The following is a 27,534-nucleotide window of genomic DNA, read 5'->3' as shown; positions in this document are numbered from 1 at the left end:
GCTGATTGGCTGGCAGCAGCCTGCTGCCAGGAAGGTATGGCTGCTAGGTATGCCAGTAGAAAAGATCAGAAGTTGGGAAGAAGTGGGGAAGTTCAAAGACTCACCAAGTTCTGGCTGTCTGTCCTTCAACCTCAGCCTCTGCACACTCAGCTAGCTGAAAACTCTCCCTCTGCTCTGTTGAGTCACCCCAACCTCTCCTCTAGATGCCACCCAAAACTTGCCCCACCACCCTCCTACAATCCTCTGCGTAGGGGGCTCCTGCCATCAGGACCAGACACCGCTCCTCTGCTGACTCTGGGAGCAGTTCCATGTCGAATCCCACCGAGAGCGCAAGGCCTGCGGGCCCCGACCGCCCTGACGCGCGCGGTGTGCGCAGGACACGTCCCCCTCGCACAGACGACACACGGACCGGTCACACTCATCATCCCCATGCCGGTCTCAAAACTGAGTCGGTACGTGTGGATCTATCTGGCCGTGGTCGGTCGGTCGGTCGGGGGCGCACCAGCGCTCAAACATGAATGCATCCATCCACCCACGGAGCACCCGGATCCGGGCCTAGCGGTGCCCACGCGAGTACGCCCACGTACCCTCTTCCTCCCGGCGTACTCAGACCCCTGGCGAGCTACGGAAGTGGTCGCTGCACCCGTCGCTCCGGCGCACACCCATCCGGACCGAGGCGCACGCGCAGTCCCCGAGTCCCCGCCTCCCCCGGCCTCGCCCGCTGGGGGCGGGTCCTGCGGCACCGCCCGGGAAGCTGCGCGAGGCTCGGCGACCGCCACCACATCCTCCTCCTTTCGCGGTCCAGGCGAGCTGAGTCGGGCCAGGGCGAAGAGGAAGGCTCCGACGGCGCGGGCGAGTGGAACGCCGAGCCATGGCGCACCAGACGGGCATCCATGGTGAGGACGGGTGGCGGGCAGGGGTGCCAAGGGTTCCCCCCTTTTTTTTTGGATGCACCCCCTCTCTGGCTCTCGGGCCCCTTCTTCCTCCTCGCACCATCCGGGGATGCTTCCTGTTCTTCTCCTAGGGTGGAGACGACTGGGGGAGTACAGAATTGCTGTGCGTAACCGGCAGTGGGTGCATCTGTGTGCACACAGCGAGGGTGAAAGTACCTGTGTACCCGATCTGGGGATGGATGTGCCTGTGTGTCCCCCGTCTGTGTATTTTTGTTCTTTCCTGAGGGTGGGTGTACCCGGATGTGCACATCAAGAAGAGCATACACTTAGGCGTCCTCTGTAAACAGTCTTGTGTGTGCACATCTGGATGCGCCCATCCAGGAGGCGCGTTGATGTACACGCACTAGTTTAGACGCTGTAGGTGGCATGGACCCTGTTAGACGACAGGGTTCCGTGGCCGCTCGTCTGCGGGCGTCTGCATGTGTGCACAATTCGGGCACCTCTCACTGTGCATTGGTTACCACGCGTGCATGCACACTGTGTCTTTCTGCCTCGCATGAGGTGGTACGTTCGTGTGGGGGGGGGACAGCATCTTGACTTTCGCTGCTCTCCGGACCCTCACACTTGTGCAAGCTAGGCTGCGGAAAACCTGGCCGAAGAGCCCTCTTAAGTTGCAGTGGGGAGAGATGTACATCTGACCTTGGCCTCTGACCTCCCTTCCCTTTTCCACTGTGATCTTCAATGCCTGCCCCAGCCTGGGTTAGAAAAGCTCAGCTCCAGGCTGGAAGCAGGGAAGAGGGGCCATCGACACCGTTTCTAAGGAGGTCCTGCACCCAGAGAATCCAGGCCGGCTCCCATCCCCACCCTCATCCTCAGGAAGCTTCTACAGCCCAAAGCATCACCCCCCTCCCTCCTCCAGGCCCCATTTTTCTCCTTGGACAGATTGAGAGAGAAGCGATGCTGGGAGACAGGTACCTTGGCCCTACCTGGCCTCAGTATCCCCTCTGTTTCTAGGCCACTTCCCTGACTTGTGGAAGAAGGCTTAGGCTGCTTGCCCAGACAAGGTGGTGGGCTTGGCCATGGGCCACTCCTGTCACCACACTGTGATCTCCTGCTCAGGGCTACCACCATCGACCTGCCTGACCGCACCGCTTGAATCCCCATTTGTGGTTGTGGCCACTTGGTGGCTGGACTCCTGAGAGACTCTCCCTGGCCCCACCCTGCCAGACCCGAGAATTGAGAGGCCCCAGGTTCAGGCTGGCCTCCCACAGGTGGGCCTGCCTCTCCAGGAGCTCCATGGCAGGCTTCCTGACTCAGCCCCCAAGATGGGAACTGCCTAGGGCAGGGGGGTGGGGGTGGAAGGGAGACAGCAGCCTGGCCTGCCCCTTCCGCCCCCTTTGGTCTGAACTACCACCTCCAACTGGGAGAAGGCCCAGAGATGTTAGTCACCCCCCTGTCCCCGCTGACAGGCCCTGTGGTCAGGGCCCAACGCTGTTCCCTCATTTCCTGTGAAGCGAGACGGGCCTGCGTAGGGGAACACAGGCCTGGGTTGCCCCCAGCCCTTCTGCCTACGGGCAGCCCCCTTTCCCATCTTAGGTCCGGAGAGATGGCAGTAGAGACCACCTTAGAAGGCCAGGTACCAACCTTGCACTGGGCATAGGAGTAGCCAGCTGACCTCAGAGCAGAGCCCAAGACAAACTGTAACCTGAAGCTTGCTGGAGCTGGAGGGTGGGCAAGGTGGGGGAGGGTCATGAATCTTTGATGCCAGAGGCTCAGGTATCCCTGGCCTGGCCTTTAGATTATTGATGGTGGCTGGGGAGGTATTGGGGTGGAGTGGGACGGGATGCCACTTCCCCTGCTGGTGTGTCAGTTTGCTTTGGTAACATTAGAAGGAGCTTTTCAGCCTCTTCCTCTGGGGAGCTTCTTGGCTGCCTGCCCCCCACCCCCAAGGTCTAGACAGGTAGGAGGAGCATTGGAGCGCAGCCTGCCCTAGTATCCTTGAAGTCATAAATATGGTTTCTGGGCTGGTGGTGGTGGCGCATGCCTTTAATCCCAGCACTCGGGAGGTAGAGGTTGGAGGATCTCCGTGAGTGAGTTCGAGGCCACCCTGGTACTACATAGTGAATTCCAGGTCAGCCTGGGCTAGACCAAGACCTTACCTCGAAAACCCAAAAAAAGGGCTGGAGAGATGGCTTAGCGGTTAAGTGCTTGCCTGTGAAGCCTAAAGGACCCTGGTTTGAGGCTCTGTTCCCCAGGACCCATGTAAGCCAGATGCATAAGGCGGTGTATGCATCTGGAATTTGTTTGCAGTGGCTGGAGGCCCTGTCGCGCCCAGTCTCTCCCTTTCTCTCTTTGTCGCTCTCAAATAAATAAATAAAAATAATAAACAAGGGGGGGGGCTGGAGGATGGCCTAGCAGTTAAGGTGTTTGCCTGCAAAGCTTAAGGACAAGGTTCTATTCCCCAGGACCCACATAAGCCAGATGCACAGGGTGGCTGGCATATGTGTCTGGAGTTTGTTTCCTGCAGCTGAAGGCCTTGGTGTGCCCATTCTCTGTCTGTCTCCTTCTCTCCCTCACTCCCTGTTTCAAAATAAATAAACATATTTTAAAAAAAAATTACTGGGACTGGAGAGAGAGTGGCTTAGCAGTTAAGGTGTTTGCCTGCAAAGCCAAAGGACCCAGGTTCAATTCCCCAGGACCCAAAAAGCCACGTGCACAAGGTGGCACATGTGTCTGAAATTCATTTGCAGTGGAGGCCCTGGTGTGCCCATTCTCTCACAAATAAATAGGTTTTTTTTGGTTTTTTTTTTTTTGATGGTTACCAACACAGGCCTAACCACTTTCTCCCATATACTGCTTCCCACAGTCCTCAAGTTTAAGGGTATCATGTCCGTTTTGTAGATGAGGTTGAGGTTTAGAGAGGTCAGGGGTCATTCAGCAAAAGGGGAGGTGGAAGAAAAAGGGGGAGAGGTAAGGTACCAGAGATCAGGTTTGAAGTTGCAGAGACCTGCTTGAGATCTACTGATAGAAGTTCACAGGCCCAGTGAGGCCGGGTCTACTTGTATATTGCCAAGTCAGTTTCCCTGAGCCTCAGGGCTCCCCTTAGGGCCCGGGCCACTCAGTGCCTTGACTGGTACACAGCCTGAGGTCCCTGTGCAGGAAGTGGGGGGCACCTAAGGACAGGAGCAGAGTTTGTTTACCTAAAGCCCCTCTACCCCGCCCCTGAGCTGCCTAATCCAAGTCCTATAAATATTCTCTGATCTCAGCCCTCCAGCTGTGTTCAGAACCTGCTGGGCTTCTCCTGACCCTCGGGCAGCCCCAAGGTCACACTCAGCCAGAGTCCTTCTCCCACTTGGACGGTGTCTTTCCTGTCTAGCAGCACCAGTACAGTCTGAGGATACTCATGGTTTCCCAGCTCGGACCAAGGTCCGAGACGGAATCTCCTTCTACCATCTGTGCATCTGGCTTTGCGAGGGTCCTGGGGATTCGAACCCTGGTCGTTAGGCTTTGCAGGCAAGCGCCTTAACCGCTGAGCCATCGCTCTAGCCCTGGAGTCTCCCAGGCACCAGTTCACCTGTGGGAAAGCTTCCTCTATCTCTATCTGAGTCAGGGCTGTGCTGGGGCTGGTTCCTCTGCAGGGCAGCCAGGTTCAGGACTGGGCTTGTGTGTGCATTGTATGTGTTTACATATGTGTATATTGGCATGTATGTCTGGGTTTCCATGTATGCTTTGTACGTCCTCTTGCCTGTACACGTGCAGGGTACCACTGAGCAGCTGCCTGCCTGTGTGCTTGGTAGTAAGCTGGCCGGAGTGTCTGGGTGTGAGTTCAGAGCTCCAAACAAGTATGCCCGCTTACGCTGAGCAGCTCAGGGGTGTTCATACACAAGCGTGTTTGCATTGAGGTGTCTCTCTGCCTTGTACACAGGTGTTACATACCCACGGGTGTTAGATGCACACATGACTTAGTATCCACGTGCAACACGTATGTTTCTGTGGATGGGCACATAGTGGTGTGGGTACGCGTGGGCATTTCTTTCTCTCTCTCTTTTTTTTTTTTTTAAGGTAGCCCAGGCTGACCTGGAGTTCACTCTGTAGTCTCAGGCTGGCCTCGAACTCACAGTGATCCTCTTACCTCTGCCTCCCAAGTGCTGGGGTTGAAGGCGTGCGCCACCGCGCCCGGCTTGTCCTTTTCTTCCTGTCTGGGACCGTGTGTTGAAAGTGTCCCAGGCCAGTACACAGCTGGATCTTCACGGGGCCAGAGGACAAGCGGGCCCCACACAAGCACACACTCCAGCCAGCTTGGCTTGGCTTAGCACGCGCCTGCCCCTCCTGTCACCCCAGCTCTCCCAGCCAGCGGGCCACCTGCCCGCCACTCCTTCTGGCTAAATTTGGGAGCCTGTGCTTGGTGTCTGCCTCAGGTTCCCAGTCACGTGGGGGAGGGGACATATTTAACCCGCTACCCAGGCTGGCTCCCAGACCCCGGCGGACAGAGCAGAACCAAACTCGTCCCTTCCCTGCCTGCTCACTGCAAATCCCCCCCTCCCCACCACCACCACCATGTTTCTTGTGCTTGTAGCCACTGAAGAGCTGCAGGAATTCTTTGCCAAGGCACGGGCTGGTTCCATCAGGCTCATCAAAGTCGTCATTGAAGACGGTGAGTGCTCCTCTGCAGGCTGGGGCATTGGGTCAAGGCTAGCCCATGGGGGGCATAGAAGAAGGTGGGTGTTGACTTTCACATCCCCTCAGGACCTCAGTTTCTCCACCGGGGAGGTGGGGTGCAGTCCACTCACAAAGAGGAGCCTCCCAGGGGGGAGTATTGAAGGTCGGTAAGGGTTAGCACCCTACCGGAGAGAAGCTTGTCCTGGGTCCTCAGTCCTCGGGGCCTGTGGGTGTTGAGATGGGCTGTTCCATGTTGCTGGACTTGGGGAGGGAGGTGGAAGGCAGGGGCAGGGACTGAGTGGGTCCAGCCCTGCTGCGCTCTGTGCGGGGGTGTGCGTGCACGCGTGTGTGCGGGTGTGTGCGGGCGGTGTTCAGCGGGCTGGGCCTGGCTCTGAGTAGGCGCTCCTGCAGTAGGAAGAAGGACCTATGGCCAGAATGGACATCGGAATGGGGACTCTTGGCTTGGCAGGGAGTTGGGTTTGCCTCGGGAAGTTTCTCCAAGACAGAACTGGGGGTGTGCGGCTTGATCTAAGGCCCAAAGTGGGAGGCTTTGAGGAAGCAGGGGGTTGGGAGAAAAGGACCCTGTCCTTGTCCTCCTTCCTTCTGGCGATGAGAGATACGGACGCTGGGAGTGGAGGTGGGCCAGGCCCTCTCTGGCCAGTGTTTCCAGCTCGCCTCAGCTGCCACACTGTCATGGGGCTAGTGTCCCTTTGCTTTAGCAGGGGCTGCCCAGACTTGGAGTTCACCCCAGGCTTCAGGGCCACAGCTATGCTGGCCTTTGTTAAGGGGTTCTCAACTCCAGACATCCCCAGAGACCCAGCAAGAGTCGTTATGGCCAGGCATGGTGGTGCACGCCTTTAATCCCAGCACTTGGGAGGCAAAGGTAGGAGGATCGCCATGAGTTCAAGGCCACCCTGAGACTCCATAGTGAATTCCAGGTCAGCCTGGGCTAGAGTGAGACCCTACCTCACAAAAAAAAAAAAAAATTCATTATGGTAAGTCATGAGTAAATGCCCCCTGAGGCTCCTCGTCCTTCAAGAAGCAGTTGCACTCTTTTGCCCTGGTCTTCAGTCCCCCCTCCCATTGACTCCTAGGTAATGTGTCCCTGTCCCAGCAGACGCTTCCTGCAGGCAGAAGAACTCTCTTAAGTGGGTTCTGATCCCAGTTCTACATTACAAGTGCTGGGGAACCTGAGAATGCCCAGAAGGGCCCGCGTGCCACCTGAGTTCTCGATTCTTCCTCACAGGCTACGAATGACGCTTCTTACGTAAATCTCTGGTTTAGCCTGGCATGGTGGTATCTGCCTCTAATCCTACCGCTTGTCTGTAATCCAAGCACTCGGGAGGACTGAGGTCAGCCTGAACTAGATAGTGAGACCCTGTCTGAAAACAGAGGTCAAGGGAATGGCTTCAGCAGTTAAAGGTGCTTGTTTGTACCCGCCACCCCGCTCTCCCAGTGTCTGCAGACAGCTGGGCACTGAAAGTGGCACTTCTGTGTGATGTTCATTGGCAGCAGCTAGAAGCCCCTGCCATGCTTGCTTGCACACGTGGACACACACACATTAAAAGAATGGAGCTGGGCGTGGTGGCACACGCCTTTAATACCAGCACTCGGGAGGCAGAGGTAGGAGGATCACCGTGAGTTCAAGGCTAGCCTGAGACTACACAGTGAATTCCAGGTCAGCCTGGGCTAGAGTGAGACCCTACCTCAAAAAAAGGGGGTGGAGAGATAGTTTAGTGGTTAAGGTGCTTGCCTGCAAAGCCAAAGGACCTAGGTTTGATTCCCCAGGACCCAAGTAAGCCAATGCACAAAGTGATGCATGTGTCTGGAGTTCATTTGCAGTGGTGGGAAGCCCTGGAGTGCCCATCCTCTCTCTCTCCCTCTTTCCCTCTCTCAAATAAATTAATAAATAAAGATAGAGAGAGCCGGGCGTGGTGGCGCATGCCTTTAATCCCAGCACTCGGGAGGCAGAGGTAGGAGGATCGCCATGAGTTCAAGGCTGCCCTGAGACTACATAGTGAATTCCAGGTCAGCCTGGGCTAGAGTGAGACCCTATCTTGAAAAACCAAAGCAAAAAAAAATGGGGGGTGTATGGTGGTACAAGGCTGTGATTTCAGCATTTAGGAGGTAGAAACAGGAAAATCAGGAATTGAAAGTTATTATGTATAGTGAGTTTAAGGCCAAGACCAGCTTGGGCCACATAGGACATTGCCTCAAACAAACACATGAATATGGAATCAAAATCAGGGTTTAGAAATGTGAACACCAAGCCACGTTTGGTAGAGCACACCTTTACGCCCAGCGCTCGGGAGGCAGAGGTAGGAAGATTGCTACGAATTCGAGACCACCCTGTGACTACAGAGTGAATTTCAGGTCAGCCTGGGCTCGAGTGAGACCCTACCTCAGAGGAAAAAAAAAAAAAGTGAACAACAAAATAAGCAATGTTGTCAATGTAGCGTTCCTTCTACTTTGCCAACTTTCAAAGCTTTCAACCCTGATCCCATCTGAGTTATGGGTGGGCAGGTTAGACAGCTGAGGCCTGAAGAGGTAGTACTGTCTTGGCATGTCCGGTTCCCAGGCACTTGTCTTTATTTGCCCCAGCCAGAGGGCTTGGTGAGGTGCTGGCACCCCCTGGCCTAGCTGAGATGGCCACTTTGCCCACTTCTGCCTCTAGACTCGGCGTTGTGCACTGGGTGAGCATTCAGTGTCCCGCTGAGATTTCATCCTGAAGCTCTGGCTTGATGACCCATTTAGCCACTCTGCCAGAGTGCTGGTAGGCCGGTTGGGTATAGGGGTTAAGAAGTCGTTTATGGGCTGGAGAGATGGCTTAGCTGTTAAGCACTTGCCTGTGAAGCCTAAGGACCCCAGTTCGAGGCTCGAGTCCATAGGATCCACATTAGCCAGATGCACAAGGGGGCACATGCATCTGGAGTTCGTGTGTGGTGGCTGGAGGCCCTGGAGTGCCCACTCGGTCTCTCTGTGTCTCTTTCGCTCTCTGTTTGTTGCTCTCAAATAAATAAATAAAAATAAACAAAAAAAAAATTAAAAAAGAGGGCTGGAGAGATGGCTTAGCGGTTAAGCGCTTGCCTGTGAAGCCTAAGGACTCCGGTTCGAGGCTCGGTTCCCCAGGTCCCACGTTAGCCAGATGCACAAGGGGGCGCACGCGTCTGGAGTTCGTCTGCAGAGGCTGGAAGCCCTGGCGCGCCCATTCTCTCTCTCTCCCTCTACCTGTCTTTCTCTCTGTGTCTGTCGCTCTCAAATAAATAAATAAATAATTTTTAAAAAATAAAAAAAATTAAGAAAGAAATTGTTTATTGGGGCTGGAGAGATGGCTTAGCAGTTAAGGCACTTGCTTCCAAAGCCAAAAGACCCAGGTTTGATTTCCCAGGACCCATGTAAGCCAGATGCACAAGGTGGTGCATGCATGTGGAGTTATTTAAAGTGGATGGAGGCCCTGGAGTGCCATTCTCTCTCTCCCTCTGCTTCTTTCTCTCACATTTAAATAAAAAAATATATATAATATGTAATTGTATGTCATATAATTAAATATTATATATAATTAAAATATAAATAACTATATATATATATATATATATATATATATATATATATATATATATATATATATATTGGACATGTAGGTCAGTAATAAGTGGCGTGCTTGTCTAGCATGATAGAAACCCTGGAATTGATCCCAACCAGTGTGGTTGCACACGCCTGTAATTTCAGCACTCAGGAGGTAGAAACAGGAGGATCAGAAGTTCAAGGTCATCCTCAGTTACATGCGGTGTTTGTTCCAGGCCAGCCTGTGATTCATATGACCCTGTCTTGATAAAAACCCCACAAATGCCAGGTGTGGTGGTACATGCCTTTAATCCCAGCACTTGGGAGGCAGAGGTAGGATTGCTGTGAGTTGGAGGCCACCTTGAGGCTCCAGAGTGAATTCCAGGTCCGCCTCGGCTAGAGTGAAACCCTACCTTGAAAAACCGAAGAAAACAATCTCAGCTTTCAGGAGGCTGAAGAGAAAGATCATGAGTTCAAAGCCAGTGTCCTAAAACCTTGTTTTAACCAAATGCAAGCTGGGTATCGTGGCACACACCTTTGATCCCAACATTCAGGAGGTGTGTGTGGGGGGATCACTGTGATTTTGAGGCCAGCCAGGGGCTACAGAGTCAGTTCCATGTCATCCTGAGCTACTGAGACTTTACCATAAAAAAAAATGGTTGGGCATAGTGGCACATGCCTTTAATCCCAAGGCCTAGCTAAGAGGATTGTTAATGAGTTCTAGGTCAGCCTGGGCTACGGCAAGGCCCTACCTCAAAGAACCAAATAAAAAGGCAGGGGAGGCCTGGACAGATGGCTTAGTGTTTGAGGCACTTGCCTGCAAAGCCTGACCCATGCTTGACTCCCCAGGTCCCACAGTGACAGATGTGCAAGATTGCACATGCACACAAGGTAGCCCACACGTCAAATTCCACTGCAGCAGCTGGAGGCCTTGGCACGCCGATTCTCTCTCCCTGTCCGTCTTTCTCCCTTTCCCTCACACTCTTGCTCTCTCTCTCTCTCTCTCTCTCTCATATTTTTTTTTTTTAAAAAAGGTCAGTCTGTTGGGCTTGCCTCAAAAAATTTTTAAAAGGGCTAGAGAGATGATTTAGCAGTTAAGGCACTTGCCTACAAAACCTAAGGACCCAGCTTCGATTCTCTAGTTCCCACATAAGCCAGATGCACAAGGTGGTGCATGCATCTGGAGTTAGTTTGCAGTGGCTGGGGGCCCTGAGCACCTTTTCTCTCCTCTCTCTCTCCCTCTTTCAAATAAATCGATGAAATATTTTTATTTATTTATTTATTTGACAGAGAAAGAGGAGGAGGAGGAGAGAGAGAGAATGGTCACTCCAGGGCCTCCAGCCACTGAAAACGAACTCCAGACGCATGCGCCCCCTTGTGCATCTGGCTTGAGTGGGTCCTGAGGAATCAAACCTGGGTCCTTTGGCTTTGCAGGCAAACACCTTAACGGCTAAGCCATCCCTCCAGCCCCAATGAAATATTTTTCTTTTTAAAAAATTTATTTATTTATTTATTTATTTGGGAGTGACAGACAGAGAAAGAGGCAGAGAGAGAGAGAGAGAGAATGGGCGCACCAGGGCTTCCAGCCACTGCAAACTCCAGACGCGTGCGCCCCCTTGTGCATCTGGCTAACGTGGGTCCTGGTGAATTGAGCCTCAAACCAGGGTCCTTAGGCTTCACAGGCAAGCGCTTAACCGCTAAGCCATCTCTCCAGCCCGGGATTCCTGTTTATATAGAGTCTGGCAGGAGCCTGCCGTCCTGTTTGTAGATGCTTTTGCCCTCTGTGTCCCGAGAGGAACATGTTGGAGCCAGGGGCTGAGGGAATTGAGGAATGGGAGGTGCACAGTAGGGTCAGAATGAGTACTGTGGGGGGCTGGAGAGATGGCTTAATGGTTAAGGTGTTTGCCTGTAAAGCCAAACCACCCAGATTCGATTCCCCAGGACCCACTCAAGCCAGTTACACAAGGTGGTACATGAGTCTAGAGTTCAGTTATAGCAGCTAGAGGCCCTGGCATACCCATTCTTTCTCAAATAAATTAAAAAAAAATTTTGCTTGTTTGTTTGTGTAGGTTTTTTGAGGCAGGGTCTCACTGTAGCCTAGGCTGACCTGGATTTCAATCTCAGGGTGTGCCTTGAACTCAGGACAGTCCTCCTACCTTTGCCTCCCAAGGGCTGGGATCAAAGGCGTGCGCCACCATGCCCGGCTCAAAGAAATAAAATTTCGAAGAAGAAAAAAAAAATAAGAAAAAGAATGAGTAATGTGTGGGTGTTAGGAGGTGGCTGTCATCACGTCGCTGTTGAGCGATCGGGTGTGTGTGAAGCCACCTTCAGTTAGCAGAGTCACTCACTTGTGCCTACTTAATCAGCAGCACAACTTCATACTCCCAGGACTTTGGAGGCCCTGGGAAGGCACCATAGGGTGGCCTTGAGCTCTGAGTTAGCTCAAAACGCCACGTCCAGCAGGCAGAGGACGGGGGTGAGCCGCTGCTGTGCCAGCTCACCCGGCCTCTGCCCCCAGAACAGCTCGTGCTGGGTGCCTCACAGGAGCCAGTGGGCCGCTGGGACCAGGACTACGACCGGGCAGTGCTGCCTCTGCTGGATGCCCAACAGCCTTGCTACCTCCTCTTCCGCCTCGACTCTCAGAATGCTCAGGGCTTCGAGTGGCTCTTCCTCGCCTGGTCACCAGATAACTCCCCTGTGAGTCTTAGGGACCCCTGCCCCAGCCCCAGGCTCAGCCTGTGAGAGAGTGGGGAGGGGCTGCCAAATCCTGCAAGACCCCAGCCCTGGGAACCTGGTGCACCCTGGGGACCCTTTGCCTGCCCCATCAGCTTGGCCCGTGGATGTCAAGTTTGAGCTGGGTGGGGGCTCCCCCTGCTGGCGGGAAGCCACCTTGCAGCGTCCGCACCGCCTCGCGGCGCCCCCTGCTGCTTAGTAATGGCACCAGTCCTGCTCACCAGGGTCTCCCATTTCCACTTCTCTCTTTTTAGGTGCGACTGAAGATGTTGTACGCCGCCACACGGGCCACAGTAAAGAAGGAATTTGGCGGCGGCCACATCAAGGACGAGCTCTTTGGGACAGTGAAGGTAGCCACCCACCCACACTAGAATGCAGGGTCCCCCCCATCCACAGAGGAGTGGGTGAGCATTGTGTGTATGTTGGGTGGGGGGGCGTCAGAGCAAGTCAGCCGACAGGTTGAAGGTGAACTGGGAGAACTGAGAATCCAGGAGTTACAAGCGGAGACACGGTGGGTTTCTGAAACCTCCCTGCCCGAGGGGCCCCACGTAGGCCTCTGAGTCTTGCCTTCCCACCCCGTGCCCAGGATGACCTCTCCTTGGCTGGGTACCAGAAACACCTGTCTTCGTGCGCGGCGCCTGCCCCGCTGACCTCGGCTGAGAGGGAGCTGCAGCAGATTCGGATCAACGAGGTGGGTGTGCCGGGAAGCGCGTGCTGGGGAGCCCCTGGGAGGCCGGACTCTGGTCGGGATGGGTGAGGACCGCCCTCACCACTGCCCTGTGCCCCCAGGTGAAGACGGAGATCAGTGTGGAAAGCAAGCACCAGACCCTGCAGGGCCTTGCCTTCCCTCTGCAGCCCGAGGCCCAGCGGGCATTGCAGCAGCTCAAGCAGAACCTGATCAATTACATCCAGCTGGTGGGTACACAGTCATATCCAGCTCACAGCGGCTGGGCACTGGGGTACACCCTTGCTCCTGCTCGCAGGTGTGTGCAGATGGGCATAGGGCGCCTGTCTCCACCAATCTGAGCTGTTCAACTAATCCAGTACTCTTGGGACACGCTGTGCTCCCCACTTCTCCCTGCCCACACAGCCACCCCTGTGAGCACACTGCCTGACCACTTTCACACACACCCGCCTCTGGATTCACACCAGCCCCCCAGCCCTGACTCCCAGCCTGTTCAAGTTTCCTCTGCGGCCCCCTTGGTCCACCCCCTTTCCCCAGCAGGATATATATATATTTTTTTTTAATTTACTTATTTATTTATTTTTTTCCCAAAGTAGGTCACACTACCTCAGGCTGACCTGGAATTCACTATGTAGTCTCATGGTGGCCTTGAACTCATGGCAATCCTCCTACCCCTGCCTCTCAAGTGCTGGGATTAAAGGTGTGTGCCACCACACCTGGCTAGGATCCTTTTTAAATATTTTATTTATTTATTTGTTTGTTTGTTTGTTTATTCAGTTGAGACAGAGGCAGATAGAGAATGGGCATGTCAGGGCCTCTAGCCACTGCAAACAAAGTCCAGACTCATGAGCCACCTTGTGCATCTGGTTTACATGGATATTAGGGAATCAAGCCTAGGTTCTTGGGCTTCACAGGTAAGCATCTTAACCACTAAACCATCTCTCCAGCCCAGGACCCCTTTTATTTTATTTTTTTAAATACTTTTCGAATCTTATCTTTTTAAATTTATTTTATGTGAGACAGAGAGGCAGAGAAAGAGGGGGAGAGAGAGAATGAGCATGCCAGGCCCTTCAGCTGCTGCAAACAAACTCCAGATGCATGCACCACCTTGTGCATCTGGCTTACGTGGGTCCTGGGCAATCAAACCTGGGTCCTTTGACTTTGCAGTCAAGTGCCATAACTGCTAAGCCATCCCTCCAGCCCCTTATTTATTTATTTGAGAGAGAGAGAAAGAGAGTGAGTGAGTATGGCCACGCCAGGGCCTCCTGCTACTACAAATGAGCTTCAGACACATGTGCCACTTGGTGCATCTGACTTTATGTGGGTACTGGGGAAGTGGACCCAGGCTATAAGGCTTTGTAAGCAAGCGCCTTTTAATAGCTGTGTCTCTCCAGCCCCCAGGGTCCTTTTGACTCTGGCTTGGGCTTCCTCTTTTCTTTTCTTTTTTTTTTTTTTGTTTGGTTGGTTTTTTGTTTTTTTTTTAGAGGTAGGGTTTCACTGTAGCCCAGGCTGACTTGGAATTCACTATGTAGTCTCAGGGTGGCCTTGAATCTTTTCTATTTAAAAACACCTTATTTATTTGAGAGAGAGAGAATGGGCGTGCCAGGGCCTCTAGCCACTGCTAACTAACTCCAGACTCATGCGCCCCCTTCAGAGGGGCTCCCTCTCTTCAAGCAGATCAGCTCGTCCCTTTCCAGCACCTGAGGCTGGACTGGCCCAGTGGCCATACCTTGCTGAGGTCAAGACTGTCCCCTGCCTGGCTTGGATGAGAGTTCCTTCTCTAGCAGAGCCTTCAAAGGGTCAGAATAGGACTTCTTGTGAGTGACGCCCCCCAGAGGTGGACGGCCATGGCGATGGGAATTCTAAAGAACAGCAGCACAGACCGACCCCTGCCTGTCCCCGGGTCCTTCCCGTCGCGTACCGTGATGCCTCACATGTCCCCTTCCCCTCCCCAGCGGTTGGACCTGGAGCGGGAGACCATTGAGCTGGTGCACACAGAGCCCACAGATGTGGCCCGTCTGCCCTCACGGGTGCCCAGGGATGCTGCCCGCTACCACTTCTTCCTGTACAAGCATACCCATGAGGGTGACCCCCTCGAGTCTGTCGGTGAGTAGCCATGAGAGGGACCCCAAGTCTTTGCTGGCTGGGCTCACTGTGGGGTGGGGGGAGGCAGAGGTCTGCAGGTGTCCCCGCTCGCTAGAACCTGACCTCCCTGTCTCCCCAACAGTGTTCATCTACTCCATGCCGGGATATAAGTGCAGCATCAAAGAGCGCATGCTCTACTCCAGCTGCAAGAGCCGCCTCCTTGACTCCGTCGAGCAGGACTTCCAGCTGGAGATCTCCAAGAAGGTACCTATGTATACCCAGGGTCCCTTCAGCCAAACTGCAACATGGGGCATTAGAGTTCTGAGTTAGTGGGCTAGACTCAAGGTCACCAGACGGGGACACTAAAACTCCGGGCAGCTTGCATTTTGAAGGCTGCCTATCTGACATGTGGTACACACAAGCCCAAGCCCTGGCCACCATGTCACCTCCTTTCCCTGTGTCTATACGGGTAGGAGAGGGCGTCTCAGACAGGAAAGAGAGAGAATGGACGTGCTGCTGCGAATGAATGAACTCCAGATGCATGTGCATCTGGCTTACATGGGTTCTGGGGAGTTGAATCTGGGTCCTTAGGCTTCACAGGCAAGTGCCTTAATGGCTAAGCCATCACCCCAGCCCGGCCTAAAAAAATATTTTTAAAAAGTGAAGAAAAGGAGCCGGGTGTGGTGGCACACGCCTTTAATCCCAGCACTTGGGAGGCAGAGGTAAGAGGGTGGTTGTGAGTTCAAGGCCACCCTGAGACTCCACAGTGAATTCCAGGTCAGCCTGGGCCAGAGACCCAACCTCCAAAAAATTAAGAAGGGAGGGAGGAAGGGAAAGAAGAAAGAGAAGGGTGGGGGGTCCCCAGGAGTGGAGCCTACCCGGGGTGATGTATATCATGGCTCCCCCCCCCCCACCATGGACGTGACCTGTGGCCTTCCCCGTGCAGATTGAGATTGGCGACGGGGCGGAGCTGACGGCCGAGTTCCTCTACGATGAAGTGCATCCCAAGCAACACGCCTTCAAGCAGGCCTTTGCCAAGCCCAAGGGCCCTGGGGGCAAGCGGGGCCACAAGCGCCTCATCCGGGGCCCGGGAGAGAACGGGGATGACAGCTAGGTGGCTGGACCCCGGGGACTGGAGCCAGGCTTGTGGTCTGCGGGGTTGCCGTTCCACCCCTCCTACACCTCCTTCCCCAGCCTGGGCTCCGGGGAGCTGCTTCTGTGTGGCAGGACGACATGCCTACAAGCTTGAGGGCCACCGGGCTGGTACTGTGTCACTTTTCCCCCACCGCTGCTATTCCTGCCTCTCACATCTGTGTGCCCAGGGTATCTGGGAGCGCCGCCTGGTTGGCTAAAGGAGCCTGGCTGAGGGCCCGGGAGTGAGCCCAGCCTCTGGGGATCTGAAGCTAGGGTTTGCGCCCAGCCTAGAAGCTTCTGGCCACAGTGGGTGGGGTCATTTTGGGGTCGGGCAGGTCACTGCAGGATGGGATGATTGAAGGCTGTATTTTCTAAAGAATAAAATATTTTTAAATCAACATGGAACCTGAACCTGGGCGCGGGGGTGGGGGGAACCCCACGTGGAATTGGGTGGCCCTGTGTACATACTGCACTCTGCCAGCTCAGAAAGGGCCTATTAGCTGGAGCCCCAGTACTCCTGGCTGTGAAGGTAGAGGAGAAATAACGTGCAGGCCCACGCCCTGCCCAAGGCATGGTAACATGTAGGAGCCCTACCCCTGAGGCCATTGTAACTACACCACAATAGAGGTATCTGGCTGAGCCTGGTGGCGCACGCCTTTAATCCCAGCACTGGGGAGGCAGAAGAAGATGGATTGCCATGAGTTTGAGACCACCCTGAGACTACATAGTGAATGCCAGGTCAGCCTGAGCTAGAGTGAGACCCTGTTTCTGGTGCCTGCTGTGACAAATTCCTGCAAATGTAGCAGTTTACAATAAAGGGGAACTGAATATGGTGGCTCATGCCTATAATCCCAACACTCAAGAGACTGAGGTAGGATTGATGTGAGTTCGAGACCAGCCTGGGCTAGAATGAAGCCCTGCCTCAAAAAGGGGAGGAGGGTGGTTGGTGTTGCATGCCTTTAATCCCAGCCCTCGGGAGGCAGAGGTAGGAGGATCACCATGAGTTCAAGGCCACCCTGAGACTACATAGTGAATTCCAGCTCAGCCTGGGCCAGAGTGAGACCCTACCTCGAAAAACCAGAAAAGAAAAAAAAAGGGAGGGAGGGGGACAGAAAGATGACTTAATGGTTAAGGCATTTGACTGCAAAGTCAAAGGACCCAGGTTCGATTCCCCAGGACCCACATAAATGCAAAAGGTGGCCCATACATCTAGAGTTCATTTGCAGTGGCTAGAGGCTGTGGTGTGCCCATTTTCTCTCTCTCCTCTCTCTCGGTCTTGTGCCCGTGTACGCACACATGCTCTCAAATAAATAAAAAATTTTAGGCCAGGAATGGTGGTGAACACCTTTAATCCTAGCACTTGGGAGGCAGAGGTAGGAGGATTGCCAAGAGTTCAAAGCCCCCCCCCCCAAAAAAAAGTGTGTGTGTGTGTATGTGTGTGTGTGTGTGTGTGTATTTTTAAATTTTTTTTTTGTTTATTTGTTTATTTGAGAGTGACAGAGAGAAAGAGGGAGAGAATGGGCATGCCAGGGCCTCTAGGCACTGCAAATGAACTCCAGACGCATGCGCCCCCTTGTGCATCTGGCTAACGTGGGTGCTGGGGAATCGAGCCTCGAACTGGGGTCCTTAGGCTTCACAGACAAGCATTTAGCTGCTAAGCCATCTGTCTAGGCTTTTTTTTTTTTTTTTAAACTAGGATGCTGGGGAGATGTCTCAGTTGGTAAAGCACTTGCCATGCAAGTGTGAAACCACGTTCAGATCCCCAGCACCCATATAAATGCCAGGCAGGGCACAGGGGGCAGCCTGTGATTCCAGCACTTGTAAAGGCAGAGACTGGATCCTCTGGGAAAGCTGCCTGGCTAGACTAGCGGACTCAGAAAGCTCTGGGCTCAAGGGAGAGAGACAAAATGAGAGGGGAAATGGGGCATGCCAGGGCCTCTTGCCACGGCAAAAGAACTTCAGGTGCATGTGCCACTTTGTGCATCTGGCTCGCCATGGGTACTGGGGAATTGAATTTGGGCCCCAGGCCTTGCTAGGAAGTGCCTTTAACCACTGAGCCATCTCGCCCAACCCTATGGTGACATTTGAGTTACCCCATGGGCCTCCACCATCTGAAAAGAGAAGCTTCTCTAACCAAAAGTAAGAATAGCATTAACATATGCTACAAACATAAAAAAAAAGTGCTTAGAGGTCAGTTTGATGGACATAATATATGCATTTAACCAAACAGCTGGTGTTACTCCCCTAGGACTCATGACCTCCCCAGCTACAGGCTTTTGACTAGGTTTTCAGCACTAGGCATATATTCCCTCTTGTGGAGTGGGCCACCAGTCCAATCAGAGAGCAACTGTTTTCCCCCATAACAGAAATGCCACTATTGTACCAGTTGGCACATTAGGCCTGGCTAGCCAGACTTTTTTTTCTTTTTTTCAAGGTAGACTCTCACTCTAACTCAGGCTGGCCTGGAACTATAGTCCCAGGCTGGCCTCAAACTCTCAGTGATTTTCCTACTTCCACCTCCCAAGTGCTGGGACTACAGACATCCAGTCCTGGCTCAGCTGGCCAATCCCAGTTCGAGGCTCGATTCCCCAGGACCCATGTTAGCTAGATACACAAGGGGGCACCGCATCTGGAATTCATTTGCAGTACCTGGAGGCTCTGGCGCGCCCATTCTCTCTCCCTCTTTCTCTGTCAAATAAAAATATATATATATATATATATATATATACAAAGATACATTTTTTAAAAAGTAAATTTGAAAAAAAAAAAAAAAAAGGACAAACAAGGCCGGAGAGATGGCTTAAAGGTTAAGGCATTTGCCTGCAAAGCCAAAGGACCCAGGTTCGATTCCCCAGGACCCACGTTAGCCGGATGCACAAGGGGGCACAAGGGTCTGGAGTTCGTTTGCAGTGGCTGGAGGCCCTAGGGCGGCCATTCTCTCCCTCCCTCCCTCTTTGTCTCTCTCTCTCTCTCTCTCCTTGCCTATTTATGTCTTTCTCTCTCTAATAAAAAATAGAATATTTTTTCTTAAAAAAAAAAAAAAAAGGACGTAGACTCAAGAAAAAAGCGTGAAGGCAGATTGCAAAGAAGAGATTCCCACTCACGGCTACCCCGAGTTTAAAATCATAGGTAGCTAATCTAGAGTTGGTGAGAGCACCCACGTGCTAGATTCGGAGATTAGGGAAAAATCCTATATGTAGTTAAAGCGAGAAGTAAACCCCAAGCTGTAAAGCAGAAGCAAGCGGAGGAGTTTTCCCCAGACCAAGAAACAATGTTAGGCTCCCACCAGGCTGGGTGGGGGTAGAGGCCAGACCCACGTGTGTTCAAACAGCACCGGGTGGGAGCCGGAGAGACCCCCACACACCTGGGGTCACAGCAGGAGAGAGGAGAGGGAAGGGCTGGAAGGTCTCAGCCTTTATAGCATCATATTCAGGCATGTAAAGGGAAGACCTGATTAAATTAAATTTCGTGTGGGTGGATCTCAGAGCCAGCCCACCTGAACGATTTTATTTAGATAGCATGCTAGGCTGTGGGCAGCAGGGGGCGCTATGGATAAGTCTCCATCAAACATGAGTTTTTCTTTTTCTTTCTTTTTAAAAAATATTTATTTATTTAAGACAGAGAGAGGGAGCGAGAGAGTGAGAATGGGCGTGCCGGGGCTTCTAGCCACTGCAAACGAACTCCAGATGCATGTGCATCTGGCTTACGTGGGAGCTGGAGAATCGAACTAGAGTCCTTAGGCTTTGCAAGCATGTGCCTTAACCGCCAAGCCATGTCTTCAGCCACCAACCCCCCTTTTTTTCTCTCGAGGCAGGGTCTCACTCTAGCCCAGGCTGACCTGGAATTCACTATGTACTCTCAGGATAGCCTCGAACTCACCGCAATCCTACCTCAGCCTCCGGGGTTGAAGGCGTGCGTCACCACGCCCGGCTAATGAGTGTCATTTTTGCCAAGAGTTTTGCTCTTTTGCCAGGGCGAGGTGGTATACGAGGTAGCAGAACCTGGTTCTCTTTGAGCTTCAATCCCTAAGTGAAACTGCCTAAAAAGAAGAGAAAAAAAAAATACCCTTCTCCTATCCTCCTTCACTCTCTTTGTCTCTCTGTGCTTGCAAATAAATAAATAAGATGTGAATTTTAAGAAAAAATGAAGCAGAAGTAGCCAACATTCCAACAAGAGAATAAAACAAAATAAGCTGGGTGTGGTGGCACACGCCTTTAATCCCAGCACTCAGGAGGCAGAGGTAGGGAGTTCGAGGCCACCCTACATAGTGAATTCCAGTCAGCCTGAGACTACATAGTGAATTCCAGGTCAGCCTGGGCTAGAGTGAGACCCTATCTCAAAAAACCAAAAAGTGAAAATAATAATAATAATAATAAATAAATAAATAAATCACGGGTGGATGGCATAGTGAAATAGTATTTGAAAATACTTTTTCTGCCGAGTGTGGTGGCATCTGCATTTAATACCAACACTCGAGAGGCAGAGGTCAGAGAGGCTCACTGTGAATTCAAGGCCAACCTGAGACTACATAATGAATTCCAGGTCAGCCTGGGCTAGAGTGAGACCCTACCTCAAAAAAACAAAACAGCCAGGTGTGGTGGCACACGCCTTTAATCCCAGCACTCAAGAGGCCGAGGTAGGAGGATCACTGTGAATTCGAGGCCACCCTGAGACTACATAGTTAATTCCAAGTCAGCCTGAGCTAGTGTGAGACCCCACCTCAAAAACCCCAAAAAGACTCATTTTTAAAAAATTATTGTTATTTATTTACTCAAAAGTGACAGAGAGATAAAAAAGCAGATAGAAACAGAGAGCATGGGCTCGCCAGGGCCTCCAGCCTCTGCAAATGAACTCCAGACGTGTGCACCCCCTTGTGCATCTGGCTAACGTGGGTCCTGGGGAATCAAGCCTCAAACCAGGGTCCTTAGGCTTCACAGGCAAGCACTTAACCACTAAGCCATCTCTCCAGACCAGGACTAATTTTTTTTCAAAGGATATTTTATTTATTTCAGAGACAGAAAGAAACCAAAACAGAATGAGTATGGGCATGCCAGTGCCTCAGATGCCTGCACCACCCAGTGCATCTGGCTTCACATGGGTACTGGGGATTGAACCCTGGTCTTCAGACTTTGTAAACAAGTGCCTTTAACCACTGAGTTCTCTCACCAGACTCAAAAAGACTACTTTTTTCCTTTTTGTTTTTCGAGGTAGGGCCTCACTGTAGTCCAGGCTGATTTGGAATTCACTGTTACTCTCAAGGTAGCCTCAAACTCACTGGGATCCTCCTACATCTGCCTCTCAGAGTGATGGGATTAAGGGTGTGTGTGACCACACCTAGCAGTTTATTTATTTATTTTAATTATTTTATTTTATTTATTTATTTTGGTTTTTTCAAGGTAGGGTTTCACTTTAGCTCAGGTTGACCTGGGATTCACTATGTACTCTCAGGGTGGCCTCGAACTCATGGTGATCCTCCTACCTCTGCCTCACAAGTGCTGGGCTTAAAGGTGTGTGCCACCACTCCTGGCCATACCCTCCTAGATTTTGATTAACCCTCTTTTCTCTCTTTCCACAATTTTCCCAGTCCCTCCACGTGGGATCTCTAGCCACCTGGGTGCCTTTTCTTGACTCTGTACTTCCCTCAATTAATATAATAACTTGATAATTATCCTTGGTGCTTGACAGATGGCTTAGCAGTTAAGGTGTTTGCCTGCAAGGCCAAAGGACCTCAGTTCAATTACCCAGGATCCACGTAAGCCAGATGCACAAGGGGGCACATGTGTCTGGAGTTCAATAACAGTGGCTGGAGGCCCTGGTATGCCCATTCTCTCTCTCTCAAGTAAATACATAAAAATAAAAAAAGTTATCCTTCTCAGTCTTTTTTTATTATATTTTTTATTTTCTTTTTTTTCTGGTTTATTTATTTACTTTTTTATTAAAGACACAGAGAAGCACAGAAAGAGAGAGAGAGAGAGAGAATGGGCGCACCAGGGCCTCCAGCCACTGCAAATGAACTCCAGACGCATGTGCTACCATGTGCATCTGGCTTACATGGGACCTGGAGAATCACACCTGGGTCCTTAGGCTTCGCTTAACCACTAAGCCATCTCTCCAGCAGCCACTCAGTCTTTCCTTATTCAATTATTTGATAAAAAATTAAAAACAGGGACTGGAGAGATGGCTTAATGGTTAAGGTGCTTGACTGCAAAGCCAAAGGACCCAGTGTTCAATTCCCCAGGACCCACATAAGGCAGATGTACAAAGTGACACATGCATCTGGAGTTTATTTGCAATGGCTGGAGGCCCTGGCACACCCATTCATTCTTTTTCCCTCTCTCTCAACTAAATAAATAAATTTTTAAAAATATTTTAAAAATTAGAAGCGAACCTAGGTTTGGGGGCTCAAGGACTTTCCTGGACCCCAAGAACCCTATTACATCAGTAGCCACATAAAGCCAGATGCACAAAGTGGTCCATACATCTGGAGTTCATTTGCAATAGCTAGAGGCCCTGGCACGCCCATTCTCTGTCATTCTCTCTGTTCTCTCTCCTTGGAAATAAATTTTAAAAACTTAGGGGGCTGGAGAGATAGCTTAGTGGTTAAGGCATTTGCCTGCAAACCCAAAGGACCCAGGTTCGACCCATGCAAGCCAGATGAACAAGGGGGCTCATGCATCTGGAGTTTGTTTGCAGTGGCTGGAGGCCCTGACACACACATTCTCTATCTGCTTCTTTCTCTCCCTCCCCCACTCTCAAATGATAAATGAAAACTTTAAAAACATATATTAAAATTTTTTTAATATTTTTTTTTTAAGAAACAAAAGAAAAAGTAAAGGACTAGAGTGGCCAGGTTGGAAATGACGGCAGCTCAGACAGGCAGGCAGATGTGGAAGAGGTGGACACGGGGAAGCTCAGGAAGAGGGAGCAGCAGAAGTAAAGGAGTACAAGGGCCCTCTGAGACTTGGGTTCCAATTATCTGGACCAGCAGGAGAGTGGGAAGAGCATCAAGCAAGGGCTCTAGCTGGGACTGCTGCAAGCCTGGATTCAGGAGCCCAGCAGGCTGCTCAGGGCTGGGATCCCGTGGGGCATCGGGGGAAACGGAACTACAGAGAGCGAGTGCACGTGGGCGGGCTGGAATCCTATTCTTAGAAGAGGCAGCGAGGTTCTCTGGTGGTGTGAAGGCAGGCATCAGCTCCAGCTTTGGGCGCCCACCCAGAGGCCCCACGGAGCTCTGGAGATGGGGCAGAGGCGGGGGTAACACTGTTCTGAGAGTGCCGATGGGCACCGGCACTGAGGCGTGAAGATGAGGCGACATCCTTGGCACGGGGGTGGTTGGTGCTCTGCCCGGGTCTGGGGCTGGTCTCATACTGATTGCAGGCTGGGTTCTGGACCTTGATTCCTCCCCAGACCTCCCAGGAGACAGATGTGAGGCGCTGGTAGAAAGAGGAAGAGGGGCTGCCCTACATCTGACTATGCAAACGACCTCTCTGACTCACAGCACCACCTTTCGCGGGGTGGGGGTGAGGGGCATACCTAGCCGGCTGCAGCGAAAGTGTCACTTCTCTCTTCTCTGAGGGACCCAGGCTGTGGAACATCATTCTCTGTGTCTGCTGCCCCGTCTACTGGCCCGAACCTCAGGAGAGGCTCCTATTCCCCCCAACATGGTAGGACAGCTGCTCTCAGACCCTACGGGCAGCCCCCCCACCACCACCACCCAGGGAAGGGCCAAGGAGGGAGGAGGGTGGGCTTGGCAGCTGTAAGTAGCAGCAGAAGGATGCCAACCTGTTGGGTGGGTGAAAAGAGAGGCTGAGAGAGACCAGAGATTTACTAGTCGGTGGTGTCCCCGAGCCCTCCACCCGGGGCTGGGCTCTGAGTTAACGCAGGTGGAGGGCTCTCGGCGCTGGGGAGGGAGGCCAGAGAGCTGGGCGGAGCTGGCAGGAAGGAGCCAGCCATAGAGAGGCCTAAGTGGGAACCAGCCCGCATGCCAAGTGCAGATCAGTCCTGTCTCCATCTTGGCCACAGAGAAAGAGGATCTAGGAGGCTGGAGGGAATGGAGCTAGTGTTTGCCCAGCTCAGCAAAGAGGCCCCCAAGGAGAGGAAGGGAAAGCGAGAGAGGCTCAGTAGTCCTGCTTCCAGCTCTCCTGGTCTTGCTGTTTTTTTTTTATTATTATTAATTTTTATTAGCATTTTCCATGATTATAAAAAACATGCTGGTTTTTTTTTTTTTTTTTTTTTTTTTGGTTTTTCAAGGTAGAATCTCACTCTAGCTCAAGCTGACCTGGAATTAACTATGTAGTCTCAGGGTGGCTTCAAACTCATGGTGATCCTCCTACCTCTTTCTCCGGAGTGCTGGGATTAAAGGCGTGCGCCACCACGCCCGGCTTTTGGTCTTGCTGTTTTTGGGGGGTTCAGTTCTGAGTAAAAGTTCCAAGTGAGGAGTCTGGATTCAAAGCTCGGATCTCGTCTGCTTCTGTACCCTGAGTTCACGGCTGGGCTCGGGACAAGCTGAAGGCCCCCCCTGGGAATTTAGGAGAAGGAAGGAAGGAAGGAAGGGGCTTTGGAAGGAAGCCTTAGGTTGAGGAGGCTTTGGAGAAGGGTGGAAGCCCCCCCCCCCCCCACGAGGTGGTTCTGGTGAGGGGGAGGTGAAGCTGGATAGTTACTCAGCCCTTCTACCCCCTTCCCCCACAGCTCCCCTGCCACGGGGCCCTGCACCCCTTGTCTCTTCTGGTGCAGGCTGCAGCATTAGCTGAGGCCCTGGCCCTGGGCACCCTGCCTGCCTTCCTACCCTGTGAGCTGCAGCCCTACGGCCTGGTGAACTGCAACTGGCTGTTCTTGAAGTCCGTGCCCCGCTTCTCGGCGGCAGCGCCCCGGGCCAACGTCACCAGCCTTTCGCTGCTCTCCAACCGTATCCACCACCTCCATAACTCCGACTTTGTCCACCTGCCCAACCTGCGAAGGCTCAACCTCAAGTGGAACTGCCCGCCAACCGGCCTGAGCCCCATGAACTTCCCCTGTCACATGACCATCGAGCCCAACACCTTTCTGGCTGTGCCCACCCTGGAGGAGCTGAACCTGGGCTACAACAGCATCACTACCATACCCCCACTGCCCAGTTCCCTGGTGAACCTGACCCTGAGCCACACCAACATCCTGGTGCTAGATTCCACCAGCCTCGTAGGTCTGCACAGCCTGAGTTCCCTCTTCATGGACGGCAACTGCTACTACAGGAATCCCTGCAGAGGGGCGGTGGAGGTGACCCCCGGTGCCCTCCTGGGCCTGGGCAACCTCACCCACCTGTCGCTCAAGTACAACAACCTCACGGAGGTGCCCCGCCATCTGCCCCCCAGCCTGGAGTACCTGCTGCTGTCTTACAACCACATCGTCAGGCTGACACCCAAGGACCTGGCCAATCTCACCTCCCTGCGAGTGCTCGACGTGGGCGGCAACTGCCGCCGCTGCGACCACGCCCCCAACCCCTGTGTGGAGTGCCCGCTACCCTCCCTCCAGCTGGACTCTGACACCTTCCGCCACCTTAGCCGTCTGGAAGGCCTGGTGTTGAAGGACAGTTCTCTGCACACACTGAACCCTAGGTGGTTCCAGGGTCTGGAAAATCTCTCAGTGCTGGACCTGAGCGAGAACTTCCTCTACGAGTGCATCACCTGGACTAAAGCCTTCCACAGCCTGGTGCACCTACGCAAGCTCAACCTATCCTTCAATTACCGGAAGAGGGTATCCTTTGCCCGAAGGCATCTGGCGCCCTCTTTCGGGAGCCTGAAATCTCTGGAGGAGCTGAACTTGAACGGTATCTTCTTCCGCCTGCTCAACGAGAACACCCTGAGGCCGCTGGCCGGTCTACCCCGGCTCCAGACGCTGCACCTGCAGATGAACTTTATCAACCAGGCCCAGCTGGGCATCTTCGGCGCCTTCCTTGCCCTGCGCTTCGTGGACCTGTCGGACAACCGGATCAGCGGCCCTTTAATGCCACCGGCCCTCACCAGCAACGGCGGCCCAAGGGATGGGGAGTGGACACGTCCGTGGCCCGAGGATCTCACTCCCGCCCTACTGGATGCCCCTGGCTCTAAGGATCTCATGCGCAGCTGCAGGAACCTCAAGTTCACTCTGGATTTGTCCCGGAACAACCTGGTGGCCGTGCAGCCGGAGATGTTTGCCAACCTGTCGCGCCTCCGGTGTCTGAGCCTGAGCCACAACAGCATCGCACAGGCAGTCAACGGCTCCCAGTTCTTGCCGCTGACCAGCCTGCAGGTGCTGGACCTGTCCTACAACAAGCTGGACCTGTACCACGGGCAGTCGTTCACCGAGCTGCCCAGACTCCAGGCCCTCGATCTGAGTTACAACAGCCAGGCCTTCAAAATGCAGGGCGTGGGCCACAACCTCAGCTTTGTGGCTCAACTGCCCAGCCTCCGCTATCTCAGCCTGGCACACAACGACATCCACAGCAGAGTGTCCTCGCGGCTTTGCAGCAGCTCGCTGAAGATCCTGGACTTCAGTGGCAACGCCGTGGGCCGGATGTGGGCCGAGGGCGACCTGTACCTCCACTTCTTCCAAGGCCTGCGAGGCCTGCTCCAGCTGGACCTGTCCCTGAATCGTCTCCACATCTTCATATCCCGCAACGTAGGCAGTCTGCCCAAGAGCCTGCGGGTGCTGCGTCTCCGGGACAATTACCTGGCCTTTTTCAACTGGAGCAGCTTGGCCCTCCTGCCCAACCTAGAGGTCCTGGACCTGGCAGGAAACCAGCTGAAGGCCTTGACCAACGGCAGCCTGCCTAATGGCACGCTGCTCCGGAGGCTGGACCTCAGCAGCAACAGCATCGGTTCTGTGACTCCGGCCTTCTTCGCCCTGGCTGTGGGGCTGAAAGAGCTCAACTTGAGCAATAACGCCCTCAAGACGATCGAGCGCTCCTGGTTTGGGCCTGTGGTGGGCAGCCTGACCATCCTGGACGTGAGGGCCAACCCTCTGCACTGTGCCTGCGGGGCGGCCTTCGTGGACTTCCTGCTCGAGGTGCAGCATGCTGTGCCCGGCCTGCCCAGCCACGTGAGGTGTGGCAGTCCCGGCCAGCTGCAGGGCCTCAGTATCTTCGCCCAAGACCTGAGACTGTGCCTGGATGAGGCCCTCTCCTGGGCATCCTTTGCCATCTCGCTGACGGTTCTGACCCTGGGCCTGGTGATCCCCACGCTGCAGCATCTCTGCGGCTGGGACGCGTGGTACTGCTTCCATCTGATCCTGGCTTGGCTTCCCCTGAAGGGCCGGCGCCGTGCCCACGCCCTGCCCTACGATGCCTTCGTGGTGTTCGACAAGGCGCAGGGCTCCGTGGCCGACTGGGTGTACAACGAGCTGCGGGTGAGGCTGGAGGAGAGGCGCGGGCGCCGGGCGCTGCGCCTGTGCCTGGAGGACCGGGACTGGCTGCCGGGCAAGACGCTCTTCGAGAACCTCTGGGCGTCCATCTACGGCAGCCGCAAGACGCTCTTCGTGCTGGCCCACACCGACAGGGTCAGCGGCCTCCTGCGCACCAGCTTCCTGCTGGCCCAGCAGCGCCTCCTGGAAGACCGCAAGGACGTGGTGGTGCTGGTGATCCTCCGCCGCGATGCCCACCGCTCGCGCTACGTGCGCCTGCGCCAGCGCCTCTGCCGTCGCAGCGTTCTCTTCTGGCCCCATCAGCCCAGCGGCCAAGGCAGCTTCTGGGCACAGCTGAGCACTGCCCTGACCAGGGACAACAGGCATTTCTATAACCGGAACTTCTGCCGGGGACCCACGGCCGAATAG

General features: G+C 53.5%; 1 protein-coding gene across 2 annotated transcripts; it reads left to right on the top strand.

The window, feature by feature from the left end:
* Nucleotides 1–737: 737 nt before the first annotated feature.
* LOC101616241 (twinfilin-2) lies at nucleotides 738–27,534 on the top strand. Of its 2 annotated transcripts, none has more exons than XM_045137032.1 (9): nucleotides 738–896; nucleotides 5,470–5,547; nucleotides 11,635–11,813; nucleotides 12,104–12,199; nucleotides 12,436–12,540; nucleotides 12,639–12,764; nucleotides 14,490–14,640; nucleotides 14,762–14,883; nucleotides 24,442–27,534. In XM_045137032.1, the coding sequence occupies exons 1-9, from the start codon at nucleotides 872–874 to the stop codon at nucleotides 27,532–27,534; spliced, it is 3,975 nt and encodes a 1,324-aa protein (XP_044992967.1). In that variant the 5' UTR covers nucleotides 738–871. The 2 variants fall into 2 exon arrangements, with proteins under 2 accessions (XP_044992967.1, XP_004664372.1); XM_004664315.2 differs by lacking the exon at nucleotides 24,442–27,534 and adding an exon at nucleotides 15,566–16,151 and having other exon boundaries at nucleotides 740–896.

The sequence above is a fragment of the Jaculus jaculus genome, chromosome 17 (genome assembly GCF_020740685.1).
Source record: "Jaculus jaculus isolate mJacJac1 chromosome 17, mJacJac1.mat.Y.cur, whole genome shotgun sequence".
Lineage (NCBI taxonomy): Eukaryota > Metazoa > Chordata > Mammalia > Rodentia > Dipodidae > Jaculus > Jaculus jaculus.
This window is presented reverse-complemented; position numbering and strand designations above follow the sequence as displayed.

Bases quoted from the DNA above. Each gene is read 5' to 3' on its own strand.
- LOC101616241 (XM_045137032.1), top strand. From the start codon at position 872: ATGGCGCACCAGACGGGCATCCATG. The intron at 12,541-12,638 runs GTGGGTGTGCCG...CTGTGCCCCCAG, and splicing joins AGCAGATTCGGATCAACGAG to GTGAAGACGGAGATCAGTGT. The intron at 14,884-24,441 runs GTACCTATGTAT...CTTCCCCCACAG, and splicing joins AGCTGGAGATCTCCAAGAAG to CTCCCCTGCCACGGGGCCCT.